Source organism: Heptranchias perlo, chromosome 5, assembly GCF_035084215.1.
Source record: "Heptranchias perlo isolate sHepPer1 chromosome 5, sHepPer1.hap1, whole genome shotgun sequence".
NCBI classification, from domain to species: Eukaryota; Metazoa; Chordata; class Chondrichthyes; order Hexanchiformes; family Hexanchidae; genus Heptranchias; species Heptranchias perlo.
The window spans coordinates 13,394,445-13,411,930 of NC_090329.1; the positions used below are offsets into that span (position 1 = coordinate 13,394,445).

The 17,486-nt window shown below is 40.4% G+C and overlaps 1 protein-coding gene across 1 annotated transcript in view; it reads right to left on the bottom strand.

Annotated features, from left to right (window-relative positions):
• Positions 1–17,486, bottom strand: part of smap1 (small ArfGAP 1) — a 311,358-nt gene that overhangs the window by 71,337 nt on the left and 222,535 nt on the right. Inside the window, exon 9 of the mRNA XM_067984029.1 lies at positions 8,143–8,270. Coding sequence (XP_067840130.1) covers positions 8,143–8,270 — 128 coding nt within the window. The remainder of the gene's footprint in view (positions 1–8,142; positions 8,271–17,486) is intronic.

Sequence of the window (17,486 nt, forward strand, 5' to 3'; positions counted from 1 at the left end):
ATTTTTTTTATTTTTTTAATTTTTTTTTATTTAATATTTTATTATTTTTTTATTTTTTTTTTTTAATTTTTTTTTTTTAATTAAATCTTTTTTCTTTAAATATATATATTTTTATATTTTTTTTTTTCTTAAATTTTTTTTTTTTATATTATATTTTTAAATTTAAATATTTTATTTTTTTTTTAATTTTATTTAAATTTTTTTATTTAAATTTATTTATTTTTTAATTTTTTTTTTTTTTTTTTTTTTAAATATTTATTTTAATTTTTTTTTTTTTTTTTTTTAAATTTTTTTTTTTAATTTTTATTTTTTTAATTAATTTTTTTTTAAAAATATATACTTTTATTTTTTAAACTTTTATATTTAAATTTATTTTTTTTTTTTTTTTTTAAATTTCTTTTTATTTTTTAAATTATTTTTTTTTTTATTATTTTAAATTATTTTTTTTTTTAAATTATTTTATTTTTTTATACTCTTATTTTCTAAATTTTTTTTTTATTTTTTTTTTTTTTTTTAATTTTTTTTTTTTTAACTCTATTTTTTTTATATTTTCTTTTTTTTTTTTTTTTTTAAAAATATTTAATTTTTTATTTTTTTTTTTTAAATATAATTTTTATTTATTTTTTTTTTTATTTTTTAATTTAAATTTTTTTTTTTAATTTTTATTTTTTTTTTTTTTTTTTAAATTTAAATTTTTTTTTTTTTAATTATTTTTTTTTAATTTTTTTTTTAAATTATTCTTAAATAATTTTTTTACCTTTTTAATTTTTTTTTTTTTTTTTTTTTATTTTTTTTTTTTTTTTTTTTTTTTTTATTTTTTTTTTTTTGTTTTTAAATATTATATTTTTTAAAATTAATATTATTTTAAATTATAATTAATTATTATTGTATTTTTATTTTATTTATTTTTTATTTTTATTTTTTTTTTTTTTAAATATTATTTAAATTTTATTTTTTTTTTTTATATATTAATTTTTTTTTTTATAAATATTATTAAATTTTTTTTTTTTTTTAAATTATTTTAATTAAATTTTTTATTTTATTTTTTTTTTTTAATATATTAATTTTTTTTTTTAAATTATTTTCTATTTTAATTTATTTTTTTTTTTTTTTTTTAAAAATTTAACTTAAGATCAACTAAACTTTCCAATTCCAATTTTAAACATTACAATTTTCAGTAGAATTTTTTCTACAATTCAGCATTGCTATTTGAAAAAAAATCTAGTATTGATTGTGCTTATGAATGAAAAAGCAGGGTCATGCACTTCATTTTAAAATTTTGATTGTACATCAGGGTATTACAGATCACAAGACAAGGGGGGATTGGGCTAAATGCGAAAATGAAACTGAGCTTGGAAAGGTCAGCTATACTGTAGAAAATATTCTACATTTTAAATAGTCGCAATTCCCAAGAAATGCAACTGTTTGAGAAACAAACGGCACAAAATGCTGAGTGTAGTAAGAAGCATGTATTATACATAAAATGTGCTTCACAGCGATTCACAAGCTTTTTGCAGATCTGTGTAACCACCTTGAATTTTTGCAATTTGCTTTTGTAATTTCTGAATCAAAGTAGCACAAATTCTGAACAGAAAATTTGAGCGCAGGGTAAATAAATTACTGTATAAATATTCCAATTTACAGAGCTGCTCTGTATAAACCCTGTATAAGCTCTATCAGGTCTTGGAACTGTGTCCACTTTTGATCACAGTCAGAGTCAGTTTAGGGACTTGTCATGGTTGTCAGTCGTGGCTCAGTGGGTGGCACTCTCACCTTTGAGTCAGAAGGTCGTGGGTTCAAGTCTCCACTCCAGGGACTTGAGCACAAAATCTAGGCTGACACTCTAGTGCAGTACTGAGGGAGTGCTTCACTGTTGGAGGTGCCGTCATTGGTATGAGACGTACAACCAAGGGCCCATCTGCCCTCTGAGGTGGACGTTTAAGATCCCACGGCACTATTTAGAAGAGCAGGGAAGATCCCCCCCCCCCCCCGGTGTCCTGGCCAATATTTATCCCTCAACTAAAATCACTTAAAAAGATTAACGGATCATTATCACATTGCTGTTTGTGGGACCTTCCTGTATTTGCGCAAATTGGCTGTCACGTTTCTTACATTACAACAGTGACTAGGAAGGATATTATTAAACTAGAAAGAGTGCAGAAAAGATTTACTAGGATGCTACCGGGACTTGATGGTTTGACTTATAGGGAGAGGTTAGACAGACTGGGACTTTTTTCCCTGGAGAGTAGGAGGTTAAGGGGTGATCGTATAGAAGTCTATAAAATAATGAGGGGCATAGATAAGGTAGATAGTCAAAATCTTTTCCCAAAGGTAGGGGAGTCTATAACGAGGGGGCATAGATTTAAGGTGAGAGGGGAGAGATACAAAAGGGTCCAGAGGGGCAATTTTTTCACTCAAAGGGTGGTGAGTGTCTGGAACGAGCTGCCAGAGGCAGTAGTAGAGGCGGGTACAATTTTGTCTTTTAAAAAGCATTTGGACAGTTACATGGGTAAAATGGGTATAGAGGGATATGGGCCAAGTGCAGGCAATTGGGACTAGCTTAGTGGTATAAACTGGGCGACATGGACATGTTGGGCCGAAGGGCCTGTTTCCATGTTGTAAACTTCTATGACTCTATGACTACACTTCGAATGGACTTCATTGGCTGTAAAGCGCTTTGGCATGTCCTGAGGTCGTGAAAGGCACTGTATAAAGGCAAGTCTTCCTATCTTTTTCTTTCCATCTCTCCACCACCTCCTCCACTCCACTACCACAGGAGGACTTTCTATCTTATAATGCACAAATTGATGACCTCTTGCTGTATAGCAAAATACACTTTCTACACGTCACCACCAAATGCAATAAAAAAGGCACTGAGTGCTCCTTCCAGACCATGTACATTCTACCCTATCAATCATGAATTCTACCCCATCTACTTACTCATTGCATCAATGCATTTGAATTCTACTCTTTAAAAATAATAATGTTAAAGAGCCTTATAGACACACAGCAGATATGATTCTTCCTCCTTCCCTAGCTCTACTACTCGTTTTCAGTTACCCAGATTTCAAATCAATATTTTTATATACTTCTATTAAAAAGAATTGAAAAGATTCAGCAGCTGAAATACATTACTTTGAGTTACACAATGTGAAAGTGATTGACCAATTGAGAGTTTATTTAAATTTAGAGAGGCCGTGGACCACTGAACGAAAGCAATCTTCTGGAGAGAAAATTCAGAGGAATACTGGGCTGTGAATACATTTCAAGCATTTTAGATTATGGGTTGTAAGCTAGGTTTTACAGACTGATGACGCTTTTCCTTCATACCTTTTTTTGGAAACATACCCAGTTAGGCTGAAATCTGCAGCTGGTGCAGATGTTTCGCTGAAACATTTGCATCAATTTTCATTACCTCAGGATAATTCAAATTAAACTTTAGGTGTTCATTTTTATGCAACTCCTATGGTACCAAATGGCAAATTCTGTCAGCACAGGGTCACATTTTATTTCCATTTTCCTTAATCTTGCCAATTTTTAAATCAAAGCCTCTTTTCCCCCACGCATCCTCCCACAGTTGGGAGGGCAGACAAGCAAGTTGCAGACTCCCACACAACTGCCAGTCACAATAGGGTTTCATGCTGAGCTGATGAGAAGCACAGTTTTATTTGAGAGACAATTTCTTATGAGACAGCCAAATGTTCTTTTTAACCCTACACCCATTAAAAAAAACAAAAATCAAACAAACATTCCAACTGTCTGCCTTGTCAAGCAAGTGAAGAAGCTACATATTAGCAGGTAAATGATTACATTTCATTAGTAATATTACAGTCGAGAGTTAAACATTGAACCCAGTTCCTTCAAAACATGAAGTACATCAGTTTCACCAAACATGGCACCAACATGATCAGAAATAAAAGTTAATAATGGTGCACTCATGCACCCCTTTTATACAATCCCCACACAAAACCAAATGCTCAAAATAAGCTAGCTTTAAAGTTGCAAATCAAGGGACCATGGTGGATATAATGAGATCCTTTAATTTTTTTCAACCGTGGTTTAAATTCAGAAGAGGGGGATGGAAAATCTCATCTCCAAGGGGTGTTTTGGGATCTTAACTCCATTTCTGGGAGGTATAAGCTGAAAACAAAATCAGCTGTTTTCAGGGTCACAACGATAGACTGTGCCAGAAAAGATTACCTAGATAGTAGGGTCTTCATTCTTCAAATGGTTTGTATTCTCCACACACTACAGGACTTGCTACACATTAATGTGTCATAATCATAGAATCATAATAATGTTAAACTTATCGTTAAAATTAAGCTAATTCTTAGCCCCAGGCCAACACCCCTGCAGAGGATGGATGGTGAGATCATTGTAGTGTGTGAAGGAAGCATCAGGCATCCTCCACACCATAGGAGCACAACACAGTTGTACATTTCAGGAAGTGAGGGTCCCCGACAGAGGTGCCACATTAGTTACTGTAACTGATCTGCCAAAGACATTAAGGTCCCAATTGGGAATTAATGAAGGCTTGACTGGACACAATTTGCAAATGGACTGTATAAGAGGGACATCAATGGGTGCCCCACGAAGGACCCAAACACAGATGCAGAGTTAGAACTTCTTGAAACTGACTATAAAGCACAGCTCCTGAATAGTATTCAATGTTTGCTGTACTTATACACACAGATTACAGGCAAGGGGTTCTGATGAGCAAATCGTGCAGGTGTGGCTACACAAGCGAGCGTTGCATCTTAAGTTGTGCTGTTACGACAGACAAGCATTGTAAAAACTGTCGGCCCTGAGGAAAAGCTAAAAGGCTGTACTGATAGATTCAGATTCCAGGGGCAAAGCTGAGAAACATTCAGTGACATTCTTATACGGCAATAAGGAAGTAGGCACCTTTTAAATGACTAAACTGACGACCAATCAATTTCCCTTCCTGGCCCCCATGCTAGCTCATATTGTGAAGAGTTTCCTCTCCTCAGGTATTGCCCTTTAAAATCTGCTGTTATCAACCCCCTCCTCAAAAAACCCACCCTTGACCCTTCTGACCTTGCAAACTACAGCCCCATCTCAAACTTCCTTCCCTCTCCAAATGCCATGAACATGTTGTCACCTCCAAATCCGTGCCCATCTTTCCCACAATCACATATCTTGACCACACCATCCTTCTCCAATGCCTCTCCCTCTGCTGGCCAGCTGAGTGGGTTTGCCCTCACCTGGTTCCACTCTTGCCTATCCAGTCATAGCCAGAGAATCTCCTGCAATGGCTTCTCTTCTGCCTCCACACTATTACTTCTGGAGTCCCCCAAGGATCTATCCTCGGCCCCCACCTATTTCTCATCTGCATGCTGCCCCTCGGCGACATCATCTGAGAACACAAGTCAGGTTCCACATGTTCGCTGATGGCACCCAGCTGTACCTCACCACCACCTTTCCCGACCCCTCATCTGCCATCAGACTGCTTGCCCGACATCCAGTCCTGGATGAGCCAAAATTTCCTCCAATTAAACATTGGGAAGGCCGAAGCCATCATCTTTGGCTCCAGCCACAAACTCCATTCCCCAGAAACCGATTCCACCCTTTATTTTATTCGTTCATGGGATGTGGGCGTCGCTGGCAAGGCCAGCATTTATTGCCCATCCCTAATTACCCTTGAGAAGGTGGTGGTGAGCCACCTTCTTGAACTGCTGCAGTCAGTGTAGTGAAGGTTCTCCCACAGTGCTGTTAGGTAGGGAGTTCCAGGATTTTGACCCAGTGACGATGAAGGAACAGCGATATATTTCCAAGTCGGGATGGTGTGCGATTTGGAGGGGAACGTGCAGGTTGTTCCCATGTGCCTGCTGCCCTTGTCCTTCTAGGTGGTAGAGGTCGTGGGTTTGGGAGGTGCTGTCGAAGCCGCCTTGGTGAGTTGCTGCAGTTGCTTTGGATGGTACACGTTGCAGTCATGGAGCGCCGGTGAAGGGAGTGAATGTTTAGGGTGGTGGATGGGGCGCCAATCAAGCGGGCTGCTTTGTCCTGGATGGTGTCGAGCTTCTTGAGTGTTGTTGGAGCTGCACTCATCCAGGCAAGTGGAGAGTATTCCATCACACTCCTGACTTGTGCCTTGTAGATGGTGGAAAGGCTTTGGGGAGTCAGGAGGTGAGTCACTCGCCGCAGAATACCCAGCCTCTGACCCACTCTTGTAACCACAGTTTTTATGTGGTTCGTCCAGCTAAGTTTCTGGTCAATGGTGACCCCCAGGATGTTGATGGGTAGGGGATTCAGCGATGGCAATGCCGTTGAATGTCATGGGGAGGTGGTTAGACTCTCTCTTGTTGGAGATGATCATTGCCTGGCACGAATGTTACCTCCCTCCCTGGTCACTGTCTTAGGCTGAACCAGACTGTTCGTATCCTCGCCATCCTATTTTGACCCTGAGCTGAGCTTCCGATCACATATCCGCTCCATCACCAAGATTGCTTACTTCCATCTCCATAATATTGCACGTCTCCACCCCTGCCTCAGCCCACCTGCTGCTGAAACCTTCATCCATGGTCTTTGTTACCTCCAGACTCGACTATTATAATGGTCTCTTAGCCAGCTTGTCACCTTCCATACTCCATAAACTTAAGCTCATCCAAAACTCTGCTTCCTGTATCCTAACTCGCACTAAGTCTCGTTCACCCATTATACCTGCGCTCGCTGACCTACCCTGGTTGCAGGTCCTCAAACACCTCAATTTTAAAATTCTCATCGTCGTGTTCAAATCCCTCCATGGCCTCGCCCCTCCCTATCCCTCTAACCTCCTCCGGCGTAACAACTATCCGAGAACTCTGCATTACTCCAACTCTGGCCTCTTGTCCATTCCCAATTCCTTCATCCCACCATTGGCAGCCGTGCCTTCAACTGTCTAGGTCCTAAGCTCTGGAATTCCCTCCCTATACCTCTCTCCTACACCTCTCTCTTCTCCTTTAAGACCCTCCTTAAAACTTGCTTCTTTGACCAAGCTTTTGGTCACCTGTCCTAGTGTCTCCTTCTTTGGCTTAGTGTTAATTTTTGTCTGATTACATTCCTGTGAAGTGCCGTGGGACATTTTACTATGTTAAAGGCGCTACATAAATGCAAGTAGTTGTCATTGTATTGCTGCTAACCAGTCCTCCTGGTGTACTGCCTTAATAATGAGGTAGTACTATGGTATGGCAGTAAAAGACAGTACCTTCAACTTGGGGGGCAGGGGGGAGGCAGGGAGAAAAAAAAAATCACGAGGCAGAATTGGCGACCTGCTAGTAGCGACCAACGTTGCCAGGTGCATGTCAATGGTCAAACTGACTCCATTTCTGGTTTCCTCTATCACTCTTTACCCCCAGATGGGAAAACATCACATCGCAACTCAGCACCTCCCTGACAATACAGCTAAGATAAATAAGGAATTCACTGAATGGGAAATTGAAAGTGTGAATCCATGTCCTGCCATTCAGTTAAGCAACCAGCAACACCGACTTGGGTCAACGTCAGAGCAATTCCAAATCTCATCCTATTAAAAAGGTAGGAACATAGTGAGGAAGCAGAAAGTTGAGGCCAGATGCTTCCCCATGCACAGGGAGGGTAGAAATAGCTGTAGTCTTGTCCGAGCTGCACCCCTTCACCTGCTGGTTGAGAGTGGCAGTGGAGATGGACTAGGACTAGAATGTACCTCTTGGCTGCATGATTTGGGAGAACAGAAAAAGTCTCTGCTCAAATAATAAAGGTGGAAAAAAAAAATTCAGATTCCTCTGCACCATAGTTTCTAACAGTACTGGCCATCTCCAGGAGTGAGAGCTTAACTGTTACTAATTCAGTCTTCCCACCTCAACCTATCATAAATCAGCTGCTAGGACTTCTCAGCAAAAGGTCACACCACACACATTATACTAAAACAATGTGCCATAAACCTGCTCTGCCTCAAGTACTATAGGTGAACAAAATCCAAAATGCTGCAAAATTATGCAACTTAAAGAGTAGTCAGCACAATACATAAACTCTGAGTTAATCACTTGTCAAGTGAAGTGAATAACAACCTCCGGTAATTAAAGGAACAGATGATGTAGGAAACCTGCAAACATATTCCCTTGTTTTCCCTAGCAAACAGACCACATGATAATGCTCAAAGCTTACCTGGTGTAACTGTGTGTCCGATGTTGGAAGAGGATTGGAAACCATGGGGCCAAAAATATCAAGGTCTTCGTTCAAGGTTGTACATGCAGTAGCATTGCCATTAGCAACAGGAGCTTCAATAGGAGTATCTTGATGGGAGAAAAACAGACATAGTGTAAGCTTTGATGGCTGCTTAGAACATCTGTTGGCAAGTAAATGGAAGGATGCACTTTTTATCCTGAACAGTAGGTTGTGCCAAACAAACAACATCTAAAGTCAAATAAAAATAAAATATGATCAAGTTTCGATTAACATGTCAATATATTTACCTCAGTACATATGTAGTTTGCCCTTGAAAGCTACTTCTTGCCCCAATAGTTCAGTATATTGTAGCCACGGGCAGTAGTTCAAGGGGGGAGCTGGGGGAGTGACGTGGAGGGAGGGCAGAAAGAACCCGATTCCAGATCTCTATAAAGCAACCTTGCTAGAAGGACACCACATGGGGATAGGGTTGACTGTAATGGCCCACACGATTTAATAGCTGTTGCATACTCAGTGCCCAGGCCCACACTTGAAGAATGGTCACATGGGTGACTGGAACTGTACGAAAGCATGAATCACTGACACCATGAAAACAGACATGAAAATTCTGAATCGCATACAAGTATGCTAAAAAGCAGTCAGACTTTAGAGTGCACTATTGCTTGACTGGGGAATGAACAATCAAGCAATAGAACCAAAATACTTTTCCACACTTTTCCCTCCCTCCCCTCCAACAGAATGGTGAAAAAAAACCTGAATTCTTACTGAAAACCCTCAAATTAAACCCAACTTAGTTTTCAACTTTTAGCAACCCATGTGAGATATTTCAACCTGTATGAAACTGAAATATGACACTCTGCCTATACACTGTACAAATGCTGATTCTGCAATGCTAGTGAAAAACAATATTGTCAGTGCAAGTTGTAATCATGACAAAAGATAGTTTTTTCAGACAGAAAATATCTCCAGAACAAGTCAAAATTATTTGACTACCGTGAATATTGAATCAAAATAAATCATAATTGCTTTAGAAGCTAAACTATATCATACTATATTAAATTAGACACAGAATTTAGACATTTTTGATAATAGTCAAGTGCAAATGTTATGACATCTCGGGACAGTTACTAGCAAGAGTCAAAGGAAATGAAGTCAAGTTTACATGGCCATACGATCATTTCGGAAAAACGATGATGTCAGGCACTTCTATCCTGAGCCATGTTGACCAGGTAGTATGCAGAATGAGTCTTGGTGTATGCTGAGTTGAGGATCAGCCCAGCAAGCATGTCACCACTCCTGGGGAAGCTTCCATTCTGGTGGTTACAGGTTGGCAAGAAATGGTCAGGTTGACTACTACCTTCAGGGATTGTTGAACGGCAAGTAGAACATCTTAACCAGCATCAGAGACAATTGATCAGATGGCAACACTTGTGATGCTTTGCTCCCCGTTGCTGCCGAGTAGATGGTATAAACATCACAGACCAAAGGCCCTAACCAGAGTCCAAGCTTTGGCATCATACAGCAGTGTTGGTGGTATGATACCATGAAAGATTCGACCATAAGTTTGCAAGCTGGCTATTGTACTCTGCCACAGGTATTGTTGAAGACATGAGGTATGCCATGATCGATCCTTTGCTTTACTTCAATGGTGCCGTTGTTATATGAATGTTGCTACCAAGTTGTATAAATTGTTCAATGCAGTTGTCAAGTATTATTTCCAACTTGCAGACAAGAAGCTGATGAAGGCTGTTGATGGAAATGCATTGCTTTCATCTTAGCCCAGCTGATTTTCACATCAATGCTGGTAGTTTCTTTCGATTGATAACTGAGGGGCTCTGGCAGCTGCTAGTCATTTTTAGTAAAAAAAATTACTTCACCAGTGAAGCACAAATCTGTGATAAAGCCATGACCTGCCATTATTCAGTCATATTTCAGTGCATAATTCCATAGCTATCTGGGGCCGTAACATGTTCTCGAGCACCAGACCTACTGCAGAACATATTGGTCAGTTGGTTTTCACTGTGAATACAGTCAGTGGTGCTACCGTACAATTGAAATGTTGCAGATCCTTTGGTGGCACACTCTCAGTGTCAGCCTAGCAATGGACAGAATCAAAGACCTTTTCAAAGGCCAAGATTGTGTAAAACAATCTATTGAACTTTCAGAATTTTTAGTCAGTAGTTTGATTACAAACATTGGACCGATAGTGGAGCAACCCAGTATGATGCGACCTGCTAATGAGACTCGAGGTACTGCGTGTTTCTATTGATCACAACCGATCAGAGCATTTGCTGGCAATTGATAATAGTGAGATCCCACAAATGTTTCTTTACGGAGTAACTATGCATGAAACTATTTTTAAGCTCCATTTTAAGTGGAAGTTAACTTCAGGTCTCCAAGGATGCATAACAGAAGCCATTACTTTGGCAAAGAGAGCATTTAGCTGCCAGGCTTCCCATGAAGGATCACCAACAGTTTTTAAGCTATAATGGCATTATAAATACCTTTAATATCTGCGAGTGTCAAGGAAAACTTTAAAGCGTCCAAAAAAAAATCACAAAAATTAAACTGAAGATACACTACTTATTATTGATGAGATAAAGTATTTGTATCCAAAAGTACAAACCCATACCACCATTCTTAAATATCACTGCTGACATGAGACAAGTCAACAAGTTCTTGAATTTGCATGGTTTTCAGATATAGGACCACTGGTGAAAACATAAGATTAAAACTAGAATTTCAAATCCTGGACATTTAACAAAAAATATAGGAGAGAATTACTTTCAAGGCTGTTACCTAAACTCAGGGTTGAAGCTGTAACTCCTGAAATTAGATTACAGATTTGTTCCCTGCTATGCATTATACAAGCAAATCTAAGAACTAGAATGATAATTCTAAATCACAGGGAAAATGCATATATGATACAGAATATCTTGGATTTAGTTACCTAAAAATTGATGTAAAGTTCTTGTATACTTCCACTAAATAATATCAATTGGGAAGGGAGGAGAAAAGGAAGAGGAATAATACTGATGTGTCCCCGCGGGAAAGGACCAATAGATAGAACTGGGCAACATTCCATTTAATTACCCCTTAACAACATCCTCAGGTGATTTAAACACTAAAACATAAGCAAAATACTGTAGATGCTGAAAATCTGAAATAAAATCAGAAAATGCTGGCAAACAGGTCAGGTAGCAACTGTGGAGTGAGAAACAGAGTTAACGTTTCAGGTCGATGACAGTTCATCAGAACTTTTACCTTCAGGTGATTGTTACTTAGATCCAGGGGCCGGATTTGGTTTCTCTACTGCCCTGTTTTTTGTTTGGAGGGAGTGGGGCAATAATGAGCCCGAAATCAAAGCAGGCCAGGAAATAGGTGTCCGCGAGGGAGTCTCATTAATGCATTCAAGTCAGGGTTGTATGACATACATAGTACCCCGATACAATTTTGAAACACAAATACCGTGCAAACCCAGTCCACTGGAACTGTATGTAAAATGGGCAAACCAGCAGTCCTTAAAGGGCTCGCTGGAGGCCATTCCTAAGCTGCCACATGTTGAGTGTTAAGAATTTTCTGGGTTGAAGAGCATGAATAATCTGGCTCCACAAAAATCTTCCCACCTTCTGCTGAACCTTCCACCCAACCTGGCCTTCCCCTTTAAATTGAAACTCTTATAGCACTGGTAGCTCACCGATTTTATTTTAATGAAGCCCAACCATGAAAATGGCTCGGTCTGTCGGGGAACTTAATCAGGCACTGCGCCCGCCTGACGAAAGGGGTCAAGTGAAAATCGAGCCCCTCCAGTCTCCAGCTGCTCCAATGGGCCAGATGATAACGGCATTGTGCGCCAGAATTACACCACTTGTAAGGGCCAGGTTGAATTCAGAGGGCATGATTTTAGCCTGGAAAAACTGTGGGTTGGGGGCGGGGGAGTAAAAATTGCTAAAATCTAAAACCCGTCCCCAATCCGCCCATTTCCGGTTTTCACGGGGGCGGAACACCAACCCGCTCTCGGGAGGCGGATCAGGCATTAAAAACTTTTAGGGATTGTGGGCCTCCATTTTCAAAGTTTTTTTGATTTTAGCCTCTGAGGGCCGGGGTTCCCAGGCCTTCTCCTTCACACAGTGAGAAAGGAGGCGAGAAGGCCTGAAGGTAAGTGCTTTTATAGCGCAGCTTGCGGGCCCAGAGGAGCAGGAGTGCTTCCCCCAGGCCCAACAAGCCTATGTGCAGCGACCCCCCCCTCCCACGACCAAACTATCACCGACCCACACCAACGATGGCGCCCCTCCCCAATGACCGACCCCTGATCCCCTGTCAATCAGGCTGGCCTATCGGGCGGGAAACCGGCAAAAAAAGAAAAAAAATGACGCCCTTACGTCACAATCGTAAGGAAGTTTGGGAAACCTGTACTTCCGGGTTTCCCGACCAGAATTCCACCACCCTGATCCCAGGCTAAAATTACGCCCTAAGCCTCTGATTACAATTGATGTGGTAGTAGAGGCACTACAGTTCTATTTGGAGCCCCTGGTTAGGGAGAGGAAAGTTAGCCAGTGTTCCTAATCCTGATTATCCTGTGACCTCTGCTGGAAAGTAGGCATCTTAAAGGCCAGTGGACAGGATTGGGCTTGACTGTGACATTCCCCCATGGTCAGATAGCCTGCCAGCATTCACTGTCGATGAATTGCACTTTGGAAAAGTACCTATACAGCCATATCCCAGTAAGAGTCAGTGCCTTCAGGAGATAGGTAGAAAAGCAAAAAAAAACAATCTTATTGAACGTGCAGATTGAATAGAAACAACAGATTCCATGATCAAGATCTGCAACCTTCTTAAAATCCATCAAGCTATTCAAAAGAGGAATGGCATCCTTAAATATTTCAGAATAGGCTAACTGTAAATCTAAGCTACAAGCCCCCTATGAAGAAAACAGGAAGCTGATTGCCCCTTAGCAACAGTATTGACAACTTGAAATTACCCGACCCTTTCTTACCTTTTCACATCACTGAAGACCAATTTAGGTAACTTCCATTTAGTTATGGTCTTTGATGTAAAATCGTAAGAGAATCAAGAGAATTCTGTAGAGGAGCTACTCACCTTTCTATTATCCTATTCAACATTTCTCCTGATGTAAAAAATTGTAATCACTTTTCTTGTAAGAAAACTATCTCTAATTATCCCAACCTTAAATCAGGATGGTGACTTTGGGTAGATAGGAACCGCCATACATGTGAAATCCCTTCTGGAATGAATCACCTGCCTATAGACTTTCAACTGTCTGAATTGAGAGAGGAAAAATGCTCTGGGCAAAAAGAAACTTATGTACCAACTACCCTGGTGTTGATCAAATCTATGGAAATGGTGCACTCAATGCTAAATCCCTCAGCTTTGCCGGAATCATAGACTGAATGAAAAGACTGTCCTTTTAAGTAATTAAAATTTATTAGGTAGAATTCTGTAATAGTAACTGGAACAGGTATTTGCGCTACACTACTAGGTTAAGGTGCCATCTGTGGCTCAGTGGTAACACTCTCGCCTCTGAGTCAGAAGGTTGTAGGCTCCACTCCAGAGATTTGAGCACTGAGGCTGACACTTCAGTGTAGTCTTTCGGATGGGACGCTAAACCGAGGCCCCGTCTGTCCCCTCAGGTGGACGTAAAAGTTCCCACGATGCTATTTCGAAGAGGAGCAGGGGGAAAGTTCTCCCTGGTGTCCTGGCCAATATTTATTCCTCAGCCAACTTCACTAAAAAATAATGAATTATCTGGTCATTATCACATTGCTGTTTGTGGGACCTTGCAAATTGGCTGCCGGGTTTCCTGCATTACAACAGTGACTACATTTCAAAAGTACTTAAATGGCTGTAAAGTGCTTTGGGGCGTCCTGAGGTCATGAAAGGCGCTATATAAATGCAAGTTCGTTCTTTCTCAGTAAAACTCAAAACCAAAAATGCTTGGCTGAAAAGTACACTTGGTTTTTACAGTGGTGGTCCAATACCAGAAACCACTCTCAAGCCATTCAGAGCTAGGAAAAGCAATCCAATAACAGAAGCAACAAACATAATGTCTTATGGGAGTTGGAAGTCTGCCTTGATTAGCTGGGGTCCTCTGCAAAATCTGCCTCCATGCTAAAATACTAAAATCAAATTAGAGAAAAGAGCTCTTAACTACTGCAAAATGTTGGCCTTTGCAGCAAAAAGTAGCAGCAGGCACTACAAAGTCAGCTCCACTACTGGGCACGGATGTCCTATCTACAAGACCATAATCTAGGATAATTTTAGTCTCATATGATCCATATGAAAGACTGTTTAGGCCAAACCTGAAAGAAGTATTTTGCCACATATTCTTAGAAAAAACTCAGCTATCCAGCGAGTTGCTTAAAAAAATGTTCCGTTCATTGACTGGAGTTTTGACAGTTTAGGGTTAAAGGCTATGTAGGCTTACAAGCCAGAATCAGAGTACAGCTCTCGTGTATAATTAAACTGCGTTTTTAAAAATCTATAACTTTTTTAATGAACTGTAGAATCGAGAACTTTCATTAGTGACGAGTCAAATACTGACTCAATAGGATGCAGCTGTTTAGAGTAATGACATTTATGAACATGAACAAGAATTCATGAGACAGATTAATAATGAACCCTCACTTTATATGTATCTGATTTTTAATATTTCTCTGGAAAGGAAGAAAATATATTTTCTGTTTAAAGTCTCTTCCCCTCTGATAAATTTTTAATTTACCAATATTTATCTCAACCTTTTTGCTTTCAGCAGTCTCAATGCTTTCTCTCAAACGTTTATCGTTTCTCAGATGTTCATACAATCCTGTTTAAGATTAAAGTACACCTCCCTTGATCTCCAATGGTACCATATGTGCTTTTGTAAATTAGAAATCAAACTGTGTTCATGAGCATCTGCTTTTCATTTAACTGATCTAAATCTTGGCTGAGACAAAAGGATTAAGGATGCAGATTTTTTTTCTTCTTATCACCTCATAAAATTAATCTTTCTAGTTTGTTTCAATCTTGAATCTGATTGAATCATTACCTCAGTGCTGAAGACCTCTGCTGCAGAATTACCCAACAATGTGGAAAATTGCCCAGGTATGTGCTGTCCACAAAAAGCAGAACAAATCCAACATGGCCAATTACCGTCCTAACAGCCCATTCCCAATCATCAGCAAAACGATGGAAGGAGTCGTCAACTGTGCTATCAAGCGGCACTTACCAATAACCTGCCAACCGATGTTTGGTTAACTTCCACCAAGATCACTCGGCTCCAGACCTCATTACTGCCTTGGTCCAAACTTATACACAAGAGCTGAATTCCAGAGGTGAGGTGAGAGTGACTGCCCTTGACATCAAGGCAGCATTTAAAGTCAATAGGGACCACGAAGAAAACTCTCCAGTGGCTGGAGTCATACTTGGCACAAAAGAAGATGGCTGTGGCTGTTGGAGGCCAATCATCTCAGCCCCAAGACATCACGGCAGGAGCTCCTCAGGGCAGCATCTTAGGCACAATTATCTTCAGCTGCTTCATCAGTAACCTCCCCTCCAGCATAAGGTCAGAAGTGTAAGCTGATGACTGCACAGTGCTCAGCTCCATTCACAATTCCTCAGATAATGAAGCAGCCCATGCTCGCATGTAGCAAGACTTGGACAATATCCAGGCTTGGGCTGATCAGTGGAAAGTAACATTTGCGTCCACACAAGTACCAACTCCAACAGGAGAGCATCTAAACACCTCTCTTTGACATTCAATGGCATCACCATAGACGAGACCCCAACTATCAACATCCTGGGGGTCACCATTGACCAGAAAGTCAACTCCACCACCTACAATGCACAAGTCAGGAGTGTAATGGAATAATCTCACTTGCCTGGATGAGTGCAGCTGCAACAATACTCAAGAAACTCAACATCATCCAGGACAAAGCAGATCGCTTGATCGGCACCCCATCCACCAGCTTAAACATCCACTCCCTTCGCCACCAGCATACCCTGGCTGCAGGGTGTACTATCTACAGGATGCACGACAGCAAATTCTTAAGACTTCTTCAGCAGCACCTTCCAAACCTGTGACCTCCATTACCTAGAAGGACAAGGGCAGCAGGTGCATGGGAACACAATCACCTCCAAGTTCCCTTCCAAGTCACACACCAACCTGACTTGGAGATATATCATTGTTCTTTCATTGCTGCTGAATCAAAATCCTGGAACTTCCTACCGAACAGCATTGTGGGAATACCTTCACCACACAGACTCCAGCAGTTCAAAAAGGTTCACCAGCACCTTCTCAAGGGCAACTAGGGGTCATCAATAAATGCCAGCCTTACCAGCAATACCCACATCCCAAAGAATGATAAGAAAACAATAGGAATGTAATTCTCTAATTTGCAACGGAGATAGGTAAACTTCAGCTGCTCACCATTTGACCACAAACTTCTCCAACAAACCTGTCTGCAAGTTGTCCCAAGTGGTATTTACCTAGAACTCTGGAAAATTCCTTAGATAATAAATTTCTGTTGAATATGATGTCAGGAACATTACTCAACCAGATTGGAGCTCCAAAGAAGTTGGAGGTGGAGGGGCATGGTGAACTCCAAAGCTCTTAAGACAATCAAAACAATTGTTACACTTAACAACTTGTGTTTATATATCGCCTTTAACATAGTAAAACTTCCCAAGGTGCTTCATAGGAGCGATTATCAAACAAAATTTGACACGAGCCACATAAGGAGATATTAGGACAGGTGACCAAAAGCTTGGTCAAAGAGGTAGGTTTTAAGGAGTGACTTAAAGGAAGCGAGAGAGAGGTGGAGAGGTTTAGAGAGGTAATTCCAGAGTTTAGGGCCTAGGCAGCTAAAGGCATGGCCGCCAATGGTGGAATGATTAAAATCTGGGATGCAGGAGAGGCAAGAATTGGAGCAGTTCAGAGATCTCAGAGGGTTATAGGGATGGAGGAGGTTACAGAGCTGGGGGGGTGGGGTGGGCGAGGCCATGGAGATATTTGAAAACAAGGATGAGAATTTTTAAAATCAAGGTTTTGCCGGACCAAGAGCCAATGTAGGTCATTAAGCACAGGGGTGATGGGTGAACAGGACTTGGTGCAAGTTAGGATATGGACAGCAGAGTTTTGGATGAGCTCAAGTTTATGGACGGTGGAAGATGGCAGGCTGGCCAGGGGAGCATTGGAATAGTCAAGTCTAGAGGTAACAAAGGCATGAATGAGGGTTTCAGCAGCAGATGAGCTGAGGCGGGGCGGAGACTGACTATGTCACGGAGTGGAAGTAGGCGGTCTTGGTGATGGGAGCGAATGTGTGGTC